The 16,307-nt window shown below is 40.8% G+C and overlaps 1 protein-coding gene across 6 annotated transcripts in view; it reads left to right on the forward strand.

Annotated features, from left to right (window-relative positions):
• SH3YL1 (SH3 and SYLF domain containing 1) overlaps positions 1 to 16,307 on the forward strand; it is a 168,827-nt gene that overhangs the window by 76,981 nt on the left and 75,539 nt on the right. For all 6 annotated transcript variants that reach the window (XM_040348673.1, XM_040348674.1, XM_040348672.1 and 3 more), the window contains 2 exons: positions 4,804 to 4,969; positions 14,380 to 14,455. In XM_040348673.1, coding sequence (XP_040204607.1) covers positions 4,804 to 4,969; positions 14,380 to 14,455 — 242 coding nt within the window. The remainder of the gene's footprint in view (positions 1 to 4,803; positions 4,970 to 14,379; positions 14,456 to 16,307) is intronic.

Genomic DNA, 16,307 nt, shown 5'->3' on the forward strand with positions numbered 1-16,307 from the left:
TCTTGGTTGTGTACTTAGGGTCATGGTCCTGCTGGAAGATGAACCTTTGCCCCAGTCTGAGGTACAAAGCGCTTTTGAGCAAGTTTTTATCAAGGATGTCTCTATACAAATTGCTGCATTCATTTTTCTCTCGATCCTTACTAGTCTCCTAATTCCTGCTGCCACCACCATGCTTCACTGTAGGGATGGTATTGGCTAGGTGATGAGCAGCGCGTGGCTTCCTCCAGACATGAAGCTTGCCATTCAGGCTGAAGAGTTCAATCTTTGTTTCATCAGACCAGAGAATTTTCCTTCTCATGGTCCGAGAGTTCCCCAGGTGCCTTTTGGCAAACTCCAGGCGGGATGTTATGTGCCTTTTAATGAGTGGCTTCCGTCTGACAACGCTACCATACAGGCCTGATTGGTGGAGCGCTGCAGCGATAGTTGTTCTTTTGGAAGGTTCTCCTCTCTCAATAGAGAAACACTGAATCTCTGTCACAGTGACCACCGTGTTCTTGGTCACCTACCTGACTAAGGCCCTTCTCCCCCGATCACTAATTTTGGCCAGGCGGCCCCCTCTAGAAAGAGTCCTGGTGGTTCCTAACGTCTTCATTTTCGGATGATGGAGGCCACTGTGCTCATTGAGACCTTCAATGCTGCTTGGATTTCCAAATCATACAAAGGGTGCAACAGGTGTAGAATAATGTCCATATAGTAACCAATTGATTAATGAATAAAAAGTTAAAAAAAATACAGATATAATAATAGCAATGGAATGCTGTGTTCCAGATTTATACTCCAACCACCGTGCTTTCAGAAAGTGCAATGTGCATAATAAAGTGCTTCACCCGATGGTACAATCAAAATGCGCTCACCAGATGTATAAGTACATAAATGACCATCAGGCATGTAAGGGGTTCTTTGACCACTTGCTTATTGGGCACATATACCCACTTCCTGCCCAGGCGAAATTTCAGCTTTCGGCACTGCGTTGCTTTAACTGAAAATTGTGCAGTCGTGCGACATGGCTCTCAAACAAAAGTGGAGTCCTTTTTTTCCCAAAAAATAGATCTTTCTTTTGGTGGTATTTGATCACCTCTGCGATTTTTATTTTTTGCGCTATAAACAAAAAAATTGCGAACATTTTTTAAAAAAAATATCCCAATTATTATTATTTTTTTCAGTTTAGGGCGACACGTATTCTTCTATATATTTTTGGTAAAAAAAAAAAAAAAACGCAATAAGCGTATAGTGATTGGTTTGTGCAAAAGTTATAGCGCCTACAAAATAAGGGACAGAATTATGACATTTTTTTTTCTAGTAATGGTGCCGATCTGCGATTTTTTTTTTTTTTTTTTTTTTATTGTGACTGCAACATTATGGCGGACACATCGGACACTTTTGACACATTTTTGGGACCATTTACATTTATACAGCGATCAGTGATATAAATATGCACTGATTACTGTATAAATGTGTATTGACATTATTCTACACTTGTTGCGCCCTTTGTATTTTCTTCACTGTTTATTAGTTATTCACAAATTTTTGGAGCTGCACTTGCTGTAATCATTATCTATGTTATTGGCGCCGTATTCCATTTTTTTTATTATTCATTTCCAAATCATGTCCAGTCAACTGAATTTACCACAGGTGCGCTCCAATCAAGTTGTAGAAACATATCAAGGACGATCAGTGAAAACAGAATGCACCTGAGCTCAATATTGAGTGGCATGGCAAATGCTGTGAATACTTATACACATGTGATTTTTTTCGTTTTTTAATTTTAATAAATTTGCAAAGATTTCAAACTAACTTCTTTTAATGTTGTCATTATGGGGTATTCTTTTTAGAATTTTTAGGAAAATAATGAATTTAATCCATTTTAGAATAAGGCTGTAACATAACAAATAATGGAAAAAGTTGAGCGCTGTGAATACTTTACAGATTCAGGGCCAGATTCACGTAGATCAGCGGATCTATAGATCCGCTCGATCTACGTGATTTAAGATCCGCTCCCGCAAGTTTGAGAGGCAAGTGGCTAATTCACAAACCACTTACCTCCAAACTTGCGGCGGCGGATCCTAAATCCCCCGGCGGAATTCAAATTCCGCGGCTAGGGGGAGTGTACTATTTAAATCGGGCGCGTTCCCGCGCCGATTTAAATGCGCATGCGCCGTCCGGGGAATTTCCTGGCGTGCATTGCTCCCACTGACGTCACTAGGACGTCAGTGGTTTTGACGTGAGCGTGACTTGCGACGCGCGTGTTTGTGAATCGGCGTACGCAAACGACGTTAGAAAATTCAAATTCGACGCGGGAACGCCGGCTATACTTAACATTGGCTGCGCCTGATAAAAGCAGGGGTAAGTATACGACGGGAAAGCCGCTACGGAAACGTCGTAAGAAGACTGCGTCGGGTCCGCGTACGTTCGTGAATTTGCGTATCTCGCTGATTTACATATTATTCAAGGTAAATCAGCGGGAACGCCCCCGGCGCCATTTTTAAATTGAAAAAAAGATCCGACAGTGTAACACAGTTACACCTGTCAGATCTTAGCCCTATCTATGTGTATCTGATTCTATGAATCAGGCGCATAGATAGGACCAGTGTAAGTCAGAGATACGATGGTGTATCTGTAGATACACCGTCGTATCTCTTTGTGAATCTGGCCCTCACTGTATACACATAAATAAGTTCTATACAATGAGATATGATGCAAAAATTATAACAAATACATTTTGGGTTTACACTTTCTTCTCATGATGGTTTGCATTAAATGATTAACAACTGCAATAATACAAGTGAAATTCTAATGACAAGTATCTCTGTCCTTTGGCAAGATATCTTTCTCTAAACACCTGGTGTTTGATGAATTAAAATGTCAGTACATAAAACTACTGTTATTTTCCCACAGTCACCAATTAGATTCAGATTGCAGAGCAAGAATTTCACAAAACTAACATTAATTTAGGAAATAAAAGAACTTCTTCCCTCTGGGTCTGCCTACAACCAAGAAAGGCATCTTCTCTTAGAACTGGTGTAGGGTACCTGCCCTAGGACGGTATGAGGATTATAACTTTTTGAGCGATGAGATTTCTCAAATGAAAGAGAAGAGACGTTTTAATTATGGCTGACTTGTATATGCAGGACATTAACTGGAGTTTTCAAACCTGCAAGCAGAAGCAGAAATGTGTTGGAGGAATTTTAAAGGGGTTTCTCTAAAATGATTAGTGAAATGCCCAACCCAAGCAGGTCATATTCTAGATGGGGATTAATGATGCTGTTGGCGTGGGAGACAATTTGGATTCTTGTGATCACCAGTAACTTTGGTCTGATATTGGAATAAAAAAATGAAACTTCACATACAAAAACAAAAGTTTTAAATGTCAAAATGCCAAATTTGAAGCAAATGCTTATTATAAAATGTATTTAAAGGTTGGTGTAAATCAATCGGAATCAGTAATCAGTGGGCACAATTAAAGCCTACCATCCTGGAGGCCACTTGATTATATGTCAGGCAAATTCGTAAGAGAAACACTATGGTTTACTGTAGTAAGAAGAGGCAAGTAGTATAGTTAAGAATAAAAAAATATGTATATAGGAGGTACAAGGAAACAAAAAATATAGCGGACACAGAAGTATATACTCAAGTATAAGCCAAGTTTTTCAGCCCTTTTTTTTAGGGCTGAAAATGCACCCCTCGGCTTACTCGAGTCAGTGTACCTGAAGGGCTGCGAGCGTTCATTGTTTAAAAGTAGTGGCTTCCCCCTGGTCCCTTCCGTGATAGGCGTTTCCCAGCAGACACTGTGTTCAGTGTTTCGCCTATCATGGAAGTTCTCTTATCCGAGGATGAAAAGACGTCCGTGATTGGCGGAACACTGAATATAGTGTCTGCTGGGAAACTGAGTCAGAGGATGAGAAGATGTCCATGATAGGCTGCTTGGAAACCCACATCACGGAATGGGACCAAGAGACCGCTACTTTTAAACAGTGAATGGATGGCCCGCAGCCTGTCAAGAATTTCAGGTACACTGACTCGGGCACAGTGAGGTGGCAATGGGCACAGTGAGGTGGCAATGGGCACAGTGAGGCGTGCAAATGGGCACAGTGAGGCGTGCATATGGGCATTGTTGACTCTTTTTTGCTTAAAGTAGCTGCTGCATTCTCACCCTAGGCTTATACTCGAGTCAGTAAGTTTTCCTATTTTTTGGGGGTAAAATTAGGTACCACGGCTTATACTCGTGTCGGCTTATACTCGAGTATAGACAGTAATTTATTTATTTTTTAGATAATATTAAATCTGTTTGTAAGTTTGGTGTGTATGTATGTCTTTTTGCTGATGACACAAAGGTGTCTTTTAATAATCAATGTTGATTGGGAGGGTGAAGTTTCACTCTAAATTTAGACAAAGTAGAATTGTAGACAAAGTAGAAACTGGGCTTGAAAAGACATCTCAATCAGTTTCCATGATAGATCCCAGACTATGGCACACATAGGGCTTTGTTAGGTAAGAGCCACAGGTCTCACCAGGGTGACAGTTATTCGATCTTGGAAATGGTGTGAAATCGCATTTTAATAAGCCCCAGATGTTGTCATTTATCATTTTGCTTTGTCCAGGTATTTTCAGCACAGTACAAATTTTAGATATCACACTGTTTCAGCATGAAAATACCACACACTCTCTTGGATGGTCAAAAAATGCAGATCTGCTAATAATTTACTTGATTTCACAGCTATCCCATTTCTCAAATTCTTTGCGTCTGCTTTCTTTTGAAAATGTTCTTTTTTCCAGCCACGGTACTGTAGTTGTGTTTTATTGTAGATTTTACTGTCATGAGGACATTCGGGCCTTTGAGATATTGTTTGGTGAGATTCCGCGCCCTTCCCAGGCTGAAGAGCTTTATGAGATTCTGGACACCTTCAAAGAAAAATATGAAAATGAAGAACAGAATGTTAACATGAGGAAAATGGCCAGAGAGCACAAAAAGGTACGCTCTGAATAGGACATCAAAACGTATTATCTCTCTGAAACATTGTTGCTGTGTGCTCTTCGCTTTCTCATTCATATGTACAGTGAACACTCTGCAAATTGTTGCATGCTTGAAGTGAGAATAAACGATATCCCTTTGCCCCAATAATGATCATATACACATCCACTATTTAATGGCCCTGTCATCTATTTTTCATGAAATAATTTCTCACTGTGGTTTTCTGCCACCTTGTAACATCCTCCATGATTTCCCCAACCTCACCTTGTTTTCCTTACTTGTTTGGAATGAGCAATGCTCTGCTCTATGCATTCTACAAATCCCATAGTCCCTAGTTCATCTTGGGGGTGAGCAAGAGAGGGTGGCTATGTTTCTACATACAGTGAGACCACGGAGAACAAACAAAGCCACCCTATAACACAAAGTCAGATTTTTCCATTAATTCTTGTTCTTGTGACAAGTCTAGAATTTTGTATTTTCCATCACTTGCGGTCTTATCGTCAATGAGCAATTAAAATATGACAGATTTTAACCCCTCTATCCAAAACTAGAAAAAAATAATTGTCTTTACTTCCATTTTAAAGTGGTTCTAAGCCAATTTATTTTTTACCTTAATTATAATTTTCTGTCTGCCTCCTTCCCTGTGTGAAGGGGAAGAGAGGGGAGAAGAGATGCAGCACTGTGCATGGCTGCATCTCTTCTCCCTTCTCTTCCTCTTCATATAGCCATTGGCTCCTGCTGCTGTCAATCAAATGCAGTAAAGATGAAGCAGGGGACAGGGCTAAGCCCCACTGTCTGTCTATAGAGCGTGACTCCATAGACACACACATCTCAGGAGCAAGCAAGCACTGTGTGCCCCCATAGCCAAGTGCCTTACTGTGGAGGCAAAGTAGGAAGAAGAAAAGCCAAGCCGCCAGCGGAGCACCCCAGAAGAGTAGGTTTGGGGCCACTTTGTGCAAAATCATTGCACAGAGCAGCTGAGTATAACATGTCTATTATTTTAATGAAAAAAAAAATGCCTTTTAGTAACACTTTTAAATATACAGGTGCCCATGCAGTCCTGCAGTTTACAAAGCTAGGTCAAATAGTGCAGCCATTTTGGTGCCTTGATTTTTCTCTACTGCAGGTTAACACATATTGGTCACCTCCCCATCCCCACCTTGTTACTAAACAGTGAGCGAGCAACAGCAGATTGATGAGGTTATCCCCTTCTCCTTTTCTCCTGTCAGCTTGTTTCTTAAAACATTTTTACACTGCAGCACACCTGATTGACTCCTAGCACTGCCCCTTCCTCTCCCAAACTACTTCTATACAGAGTATTACAGGGTGCTGATTCCAAATCAGATTCAGGTTTTAGTTGAATATATAAAATGCATTTACTGTGTGACTGCTTATGAAAGTGAATGCAATGTTATTCAGAGAAGATTGTTCCTGGCTCAGCCCACATGCAGCCTGTAAATAGGAGTATGGTTTTGTACCATTATAGGAGCCAGTGGGGGACACCTTTGCAGGGTGGCTACAGTTTTCAGGCCTCTCCAGTTGGGCCCTATCCATGGCCCATTTGTAGCTGCATTTTTGATGTTCCCCTAGTTTGGACATCAGTGTGTGCATATCTATTGAGGGTATTGAAAAAATTGCAAGAATGGACTTTATAGGCACCAATTGTAACATCAAATTTGTTTTATTAATGCAATCCCACAAGGGTCATTGGATCAACGTTACAGTAAATACATTTGTAAAAGACATTAAAAACAAGAAAAATGTATCACAAAAATTGTAATAAACAACAGAGAATCAAATTAAACCAATACTGGTCTAAGAAAGGCATCAAAGAAATGTGATGACTAGCATATGTAATGGTAAGTTTCAATCAAGCTCTGAGCTTGTTTGAAACTTACCATTACATATGCTAGTCATCACATTTCTTTGATGCCTTTCTTGGACCAGTATTGGTTTAATTTGTGATACATTTTTCTTGTTTTTAATGTCTTTTACAAATGTATTTACTGTAACGTTGATCAAATGACCCTTGTGGGATTGCATCAATAAAACAAATTTTATGTTACAATTGGTGCCTATAAAGTCCATTCTTGCTCCTCCTCAATGCCAATTTTTTCAATATACGCAGGACGTGGCACTGCACTACCATAAGACACCCACAGTTCCATCCTGTGGCTGGTGTACTTTAATCTTTTTTGAATCTATTGAGGGTAGTTTGGCCACCTCCTTCCCTGCTTCCATTTCTCCCCTGTGGTGCAGTTATCCTTAATTTTCAGGGGGCGTACCATGATGTATGTCTGGTGATCAATTGGGCTGAAAGTATTGGAACAAGAGGATTTATTATGAGGGTCTTTCTTTACTTTTGTGTGTAGATTAATTATATACCTACTTTATTTTTTGATCCCTTTGTGTGACATGCTCTGGTCTCCAGTCAATGTCATTGTAACATTCTTATGTTAGCTCGTTTGTTCCTGAAGAAGTGAAATATGGGAAACATGTTGAGCTGTATATGACATAGTGGTGGAGCCCTATATTAGCTTTGACTCATAGTCTGCAAATCAATAAGACCAGTATACACTTTAATGTAATACATTCTACAATTTGGTCCACCACCTTTAGCTGTGTATGATGCAGGGGCGGACTGACCATTTGGGCACTCGGGCACTGCCCGAGGGCCCCATGCCACTAGGGGGCCCCATCAGGGTTGCCAGCCTCAGTAAAACCAGGGACAGTATGTAAAAATCTGTGTTTTTTAAAAAATCCCAAGATTATAGCTGCCCAGCCTCTCCAGTACCTTTTCAGTGTGTGTATATGTGTATTCTGTGTGTGTATATGTGTATTCTGTGTGTGTATACTGTGTGAATATTGTGTGTCTGTGTATGTATACTGTGTGTGTGTGTGTGTGTGTGTGTGTGTGTGTGTATACTGTGTGGCCCCAAATTATTTTGCCTGGGGGCCCCAACATTTCCTATTGCCCGGGGGCCCCCATGAGTTGTCAGTCCGCCCCTGGTATAATGTATCATGCTACTTTGAAAAAAGTGAATATTACCGCGCTTATCAGGGGAGAGGGGAAGAGGGGGGGAGGGAGGTGGGGAGGGGTGAGGGTACAGCTGTGGCACTGAAAGGTGTATCAAACCATAAATAATTGATAATAGGGAGGGTAGTGCTGCGCTAATGGGTGGTGGATGGGTAGGTGTATGGACAAGTGGGGGAAGGGAATGGAAGATGGTATAACTGAAAGTAGGAACAGTGTAACCAAAATAGCATAAACAAAAAACTGATCAGTGAACAATACTGGTGCAAATCATATAACTCCACACATTTCTCTTAATGTGATAAAATGAAATAAGGTAATGGATGGTGCAAAAAACTGTATTTTGTGTATAACACAACACCCGAATATCTGTGATGGGTAACAGTATTAAACTGGTGATAAAAAGTCCATAGACAAGGCTTAAGCTGTGTCAGCCAAAATATATATGAATAATAATTAAGCAGTCCAAAAAGTAAGAAAAAAGTGCTGGTGTAGGTCCGCAGTGTGAGGTGGAAGAAGGATGGGTATCCAGTGATCCTTTTAAGGTCACCAACGTCACCTGAGCCCACTGAGAGGTATCGGAGGTGACGTTGGCGACAGACTGCTCTCCTTTTTTACATGCCTTATTGTATTTGTAACAATGTGAGTACCCTTGTTTATTTTTTACGAGATTTAAAATTTTAAAAACGATATCACACTATCGATGCTTTATTTTCTTTGGGGCGTGATACTCATCAATCTGGGACGAGATTTCCAAGGAGGATCTATCGTTTCTGGATAAAAGCCCATCTGGTTAACCACCTAATGTGGTTGGATCTATATGCTGTTACCTTACAGCAGTAAGGTAAGGGGACACCCTTATTCACCTTAAAAGGATCACTGGATACCCATCCTTCTTCCACCTCACACTGCGGACCTACACCAGCACTTTTTTCTTACTTTTTGGACTGCTTAATTATTATTCATTTTTTTTTTGGCTGACACAGCTTAAGCCTTGTCTATGGACTTTTTATCACCAGTTTAATACTGTTACCCATCACAGATATTCGGGTGTTGTGTTATACACAAAATACTGTTTTTTGCACCATCCATTACCTTATTTCATTTTATCACATTAAGAGAAATGTGTGGAGTTATATGATTTGCACCAGTATTGTTCACTGATCAGTTTTTTGTTTATGCTATTTTGGTTACAGTGTTCCTACTTTCAGTTATACCATCTTCCATTCCCTTCCCCCACTTGTCCATACACCTACCCATCCACCACCCATTAGCGCAGCACTACCCTCCCTATTATCATGCTACTTTGTTTTTAAATTTCTATTGTGCATCAATAAAGTTTTTTATATTTTATTTTATCCTATCTAGTGTGGTTGTGCCTATAAAGTCTATGAACTGCGGGTAAACTCATGTGACTATCCACTTAGAATCTTTTGTGATGCAGCACTGTTGCAGTATTGGAGTTGACGAGTGTCTGTTGTGACTTCCAATGGCCCCCTGTCCTATTTTGTTTCTAAATATCTGTACCAGTATAGGCAATCAAATACATGATGTGGTGTGATGGAGCACACCCAAAGTCATGCATACATGTGTCCTTGTATGATACTGCATTGCCATTCTTTTTACCTTCTGTTTTCAGTGCAGATATTGTATCTTAACAAAGAAAGAGGTGTGGTTACATGTAAGGGCAACAATTTGCAGTGTATATAAACCCTCACCTTGTAAAACAACTTATTCTGTATAGAATGGAAATGAAATTTAAAACATTTGTGTATAGACATAAAAAAATAAACATTGGGGTAGATTCAGAAAACCATTACGCCTGCGTATCCATAGATACGCAGCGTAATTGCTAAGTAGCGCCGGCGTATCTACTTTCTGTATTCATAAAGCTAGATACGCCGACTGTAGCCTAATATACAACTGGCATAAGTCTCTTATGCCGTCGTATCTTAGGGTGCATTCTGACGCTGGCTGCTAGGTGGCGCACCCGTAGTTGTCAGCAAATTGCATACTTATGCTGATTCACAAACGTACGCACGGCCGGCGCTCGTTTTTTACGTTGTTTGCTTCGTGAATGCAGCGTAGCTCCAGTAATTTACGGAGGCGTAGCGTTAAAAACGATACGCTGCGCCGCCGTATCAGTGCGCGCCCCTACCTGAATCTGGGCCATTATAAACACTTTCCCCCCCTTTTTTAAAAGTGATAACATTACTTATGTTCTCAGTTGCATAAGAGCTGGGGGGAGAAGAAACAGTAGCACACTAATCTTCCCAGTGAATGGCCAGCACAGATGAAAAACTGAACCGTGTGTTCTCCTTAGTGTGGTCAGTTTTTTAAAGGAAAGCAGAAGGATTGGCAGGAGCACCCAGGATTTTACACAAAGGAAGCAATACAAAGAGAACAGGATACTTTTTCTTACAATTACATGCAGGCACAGATCAGGAATATTAAATGTTGGGTCGATGTCTGAAGACTGCAAAAACGTTTTTTTTTTTTTTGTTTTTTTATAAGGATTGTTTTTCCAAAGTTAAAATTCAGTTATTTTAGTGGCCATTTAACATATAAATATATACATAATATATTCCATTCTATTATCTTATGGTCCATTTCATTCTTCAGATTCCAATAACAATTCCCATGCTTCTATTTCACGTTGCAGTAATCGGTGCTATCTGTGGTTGTCTCACAGTTAAATGTATTCGCATGTTCACCCTCTTTCGGGTAAGAGGATACATGTTAAAAGCCAATAAGGCATATTCCCATCTGTTTTAGTGGAACTCTGGCTGTGCAGCACTGTCTTTTGTATTTATTTTTTTCTGTTAAGGATGCTTTCTCACAAGTGCCCAATATGATTGATATTCCTTCATTTTGGACCACTGCTAACTTTCCTAAGCATGGCTATAATAGATGTTATTGGGAGAGATGAAGATGTGCTTGCTTCTTTGATGTGATAAGCATCTTGGATATCAATGTGGGAATAAGGTCAGCTAGGCATAGTTGTGTGAGCAAATAGCCAAAGTAAATAATATACAGACTTTTAGCTTTTCAGGTTGAGATACACTTGACAGTAGTTGTGAGAAACAGATAAATGAAGATGGCATTCAGAAGCCATATATGGCATAGCCATTGTCTGAGGAGGCAACTATCAAAGCTTATGAGAAATGGTCTCCTCTTATGGTACTCATAGAAATGCAAAGACTGATTTTATCCAGATCAGGTCATGATCATTATGTCTGTGATATCATACCCCGCAGGAGATTGTTCTCAAGGGAATAGTTTAGTAGACAGGAGAAACCTTTTTTATTTGATGACTGTTGTTTCCCAGATAAAAAGATAGACATCTGCAAACTCTCTGTCTAGGTTAACAAACACACATGTTTCGTTGATGTGAATATACATGTCCATACATTACTGGTATTCAGAAATCACGTTGGCATATCCTACCATTATCTTTTGACACTAAACTCTGGGCAGACTTAAGAGGCACAACTTAATTCAGCTCTATATTAATTAGATGTATTTTTTAAAGAAGAACTTCCATCAAAATTAACAAAATAAAAAGAAATAGCCCATTAAAAGAAAACATATTCAAATTCAATCCAGAGATTTCCACTACAGTGTTTTTTTTTCTTTCTACTGCTGGCCAGCATTAGTTACTTTGTTTACTGCCTGTGACTGGACAGTGAAATGAGAAGCGGCACAGCGATGCGCTCACCTCTCATTCATGCTGCTTTCTCCTAACATAGTTTGTTTCAGTACATGAAAGGAATGGCTACTTGTGCTGCTTCTTCTGACACTCCAGGACTGCTGCACAGGTGCTGCAAGAGTGATACCAGGTCACAGTTGGGTACTTGTACTGCTTGCATTTCAAAATACATTTAGTGCTGTAATAATGATTGCAGAACTGCATTCGTTTGTGACTTTTATATCTGCCTAGATTTAATCTTTAAATATGAGCGGTGTAAGTAACTAAGTTTAACTTGGCATTAGCTGTTTTGCAGTCTACTGTACAGCAGAGCTTGGTTTCAAGGTTTCAGCATAAGTAGCTGTTTAGGTGTTCTGTAGTGCAAGGACCATGCTGATAGGGGGAGAGAGTAGCATGACAGAGAAACACATGTATAAGTGTGCTGCTTCTCCTTTCACTGTCCAGTCACAGAGTGAGAGGGTGAGAAGACCTGCAAGTGAATGTCAAACTGCAGCAGAGATAGATTAGTTCCCCTTCCCCTGTCAGGCAGCACTGTTCTGTGTGGCAGAGCTGTGCAAATGTTAGGACTGGGTGGACAGAAATACAAATTTTCTTATATGTGTAGCAACTTCTAGTGTGTGCTACTAGTAGTGAGAGTAGGAAAACATAGCTGGCTCTAGGTTAGACCTGAGCCATTAAATCTGGGTCAGGGCTGGATGACTCATCCTGGCAGCTCTCTGGAGCCTCCCCCTGGTATCTGGAAAGTTGGAAAATCTTCTGGAACAAGTGGGTGGAGGTGAGGAGGAGATGATCTGCATATTTATGAACCCTTACCCAGATGGAGAAGCAGTGCTGAGGAGAGGCTGTCGGTGTCCCTTGAGGCCCCCTGCCAGGAAGGGGCTTTACCCCAGGCTGGAGCTTGGGATGCTGGCCTGGAACGGGTCCCACCACAGGAGGCAGTTGCCGGAGAGACAGCAGAGAGAGCAAATGAAGACAGTGAGTAGATTGGCATGGTGCAGGGACAAGAAAAGTGGAGAGAATGTGAGCTGTAACAGTGCTCTTTGAAGACATTGGTGTGCCAAGTCTTCATTCACCTTTCCCCCGGGGAGTCTCCATGTGTGTGTGCCAGTCTGGAGGACTGAAAGAAGCAAGCAGCCAAGTGGGCTGGCATTTTCCGCAGAGGTAGAACTGGGCTCAGTGTCTACAGGGAAGCAAAAGGAGATGCTGTTTACTCCACATGTGCTACTACTATCCAAAAAGGGATGGGAAGTTCCTAGCCTGTAATGGGCTGTTGCTGATTTAACAAATAAACTGTTAATTACCCAAGAGTGATCAGTAGGTGCTGTACATAGAGGAACCAAGTGTGTGCAGGAGGAAGGAAGAAGAGGATTCTTTGTAAATAGGGAGGAAGCTGTCCCTTGTTCGGAACGTTTTTTCAAGTTGGGCATCTCATAATTCCATACCCCATCTAAATTATCATCCCCCTAATAAAACCACAAAAACAAGCCAAGCACTGATTTTCTGTGTTTGAGAGAATGATAAAAAAAATGTAACTGGCTGTAAAGCAGTGGAGACTCTGATATCGGTGACCCTTACTTGAGTAGTGCTACATATGTATTTCATCTGTATAATTGGCTGTTTGCCTGGAGTTCAGATTTAGTTTTCTTCTACAGATTGGCACATCAACTTTCATAATGATCTCATTTTGCCAGCTTGGCTCTGCCCTAAACGGACATAATTGGTGCCAATTTAGTCTTGTGAGAGTCTATCAGCCAGAGTTATTGCTAAGGTCAGCCTTGAAAATTGCTTTCATATAATGTCTATTGGTCACTTGAAATTAAAGTAAATTAAGTCCTCTTGCAATTTATCTTGAGTTTTTGGTATTGTGCTACTCTAGAGTTGAGCAGAACCTTTAGAAGGGCTGTAGCCTTTTGCAAGTCAATGTGTGTTGTTTAAGACCCCATTCACACTGGGGCGGTGTGGGTGGTAGCGGTAAAGCGCCGCTAAGGCTTTCACACTGGGGCGGTGTGGGCGGTAGCGGTAAAGCGCTGCTAGGGCTTTCACACTGGGGTGGCTTGAGAGCTGCTTTTCAGATGCTTTTCAGGCGCCATTTGTAGCTCTTAAATGCCTGAATAGCGCCCCAGTGTGAAAGGGGTCTTAAAGTCCTTCCAGTACAATAGACAATGTATGGGTACCAACAAGTGGCCAGTGCCTCCACCTATAACTGGTCTATTGCAGCAAGGAGCACTGAAAGGGTGACCTATGTCAAACAAATACAAGGAGATTTCCAAGCTCAAACTTTCTAACCAGCCTCTCATTGTGGAGACGCAGAAGTCAGGGTCAGGGACTACAGAAAACAGGGTGCCTTTGCAGGGGCCTGAAGGCTTATGCATACATTTGCAAATGTGTACGGACTAAACTCCTGTTAATGCATATTGTTAGAGAGGTGAATGTGGTTGGTCGCTGGCTGGTTGGTAAGTTTGAGCTTGGAAATTTCCTTGTATTTGTTTAAAATGTGTGGTTACCAACAGGAAGAAAATACATCCATGAAATCTCAAAGTGAAGGTTTGACTTCAGAATACAACCTACCACAGGCTTTAAAAATGGAACATTGACTGTGTATTATGCTTTCTCCACCCTACCCATAGCTTTGGTACTTATTTCTTTACTTTTGCTTTTACTTTTAAGGCCAAAGAAATATCAGCAAAGTCAACCAGACCACATTCTTACCAAGCCGGAAATGCAGAACATAGAAGCACAGAAGGTAAGGAAAAAACGAGTGCCAGATTTAATACAAAATGTGTGCATTGAGCTTGTAGGGGGTTCAGATTTGCTGTGCTGGTAAATGACCACAGCTGCCTAGTTCTGTAGAATTGACTTTTAATGCAAGGGTTTTCAGCTTGGTGGGTGAAAATGATCTTCTTCAGGAAAAAAAAACATCTTTTAGGAATGTACTTAATATGAGAAATTCTTCTTCTCAATATTAACCACTTGCCGACTGTCTCACGACGATATAGTCGGTAAAGGGGCACGTTTCCACAAAACAAAGTATGGGTACATTGTCCCCGTTGAGAGCCGCCGGAAGCACGCTCTTTACATCTCATAGACCCTAGTGCTGCAATCGTGTCTTTGCCCCCTCTCCTCCAGATCCTTCACATAACACAGGAGCCCAGGCTTCATTTAGTAAATAGCCAGTAGGAGATACGTCTGTAGCGCTTGTATCTGGAATGACCAGTAAGTACAGCAGAAACTGTACTAATCTAAGCAAACTGGTTTGCATGACGAAAGCCTGCATGAATGGGAATCGCTTTTAAGGCAAAGGAATGTTATTCTGCTGTTCATTTTATAACTTTATAAAATGCAGCATAAAGGGTTAATTTTAAGGCTTACATTAAGTGTTTAGGGCCGAGTAGGGTTAACTGTATTTAGAGGATAAAAGTAAGGTAAAGGGATATGTTGGTGGTTAGAAACATGCTTGCACACATTTTATTAAACAGTTGTGTACAGTGCACATGCTGCTATGCCAAGAACTGCTCTGGGCTACTAGAGCTGAAAACAGAAAAATAGATACCTAACAATTCACGCAATAAATATGCCTATGCCTGTGGAATGGCAAACTATGGTACCCAAAGATCTCCATTGGTGACTTTGCAGGTTACTAGTTTAATGTTACACAGGAGGTTTTTTGCTAGAATAATTGCTCTCGCTATGACATTTGCGGCAATACACTACATGTGTGGTGCAATCACCATTTACATATGCGTGAACGTCTGACATATGCATATGCCGTTTCACGTGAGCACAGCGGGATGGGGAGGTTTAAGTTTCTTTTTTTTATTTCTTTTTACACTGTGTTTGTTTTTTTGCTAATACCAACATCCAATGTGATAGCATGGGCAGTAATACGTTCTCTTTACTGAAATGTGTGGGGTCTCTCCAGATCTTTCCTCAGACCAAGATTGGTGTGGTCAGATGCTTTCACAAACCAGTAACTGCTTGTGTACATCTGAGCAAAACTGAAAGGTACAAAATCCTCATTGCTTCCAGTTTCTTAGACCATAGAAATGATCAGGGAGCTTTCGGTTCCCGATCATCTCTCGGTAGAACAGGAGAGCCTGCAAAGGCACCAGAAACCAGTGAGGGAGTAGCTCTTCCACCACGTGTAAAAGTAATCCAGTGTTTTTTAGCCTCTTGGATCACTTTTACATTTTAAAGCATCTCCGGCTGAAAAAAAAAAATACAGGGGTCTTAGCTGCAGCCATGGCCCAGGTATAACTGCTTTAACCCAATGATGTACAGGTACATCCTACGGGTGGGCAGTAGTTAATACTCCAAAGCCCAAAGGCTTGTTTTTTAAACCAAGGGCCTTTTTTTAAGGGAAACCCCTAGCCTCCAGAGACTTTGTGATCGGAATAAAAAGCAGATCCTCTGAAATTCAATAGCATGAAATTCAATGGAATAATATGGAATGGAAATCAGTTTTGCAGCTGGAAACACTGTAAGTCAAAACATCAGTACCAAGCTGTCTGGAGCTCACATTTAAAAGTTAAGTCATTTTCAGATGAAGTAAGTACATTTTTTAATTATTTTGTCTTGACTCTGCTTTAAAAAACATA

Source organism: Rana temporaria, chromosome 4, assembly GCF_905171775.1.
Source record: "Rana temporaria chromosome 4, aRanTem1.1, whole genome shotgun sequence".
Classification (NCBI taxonomy): Eukaryota; Metazoa; Chordata; class Amphibia; order Anura; family Ranidae; genus Rana; species Rana temporaria.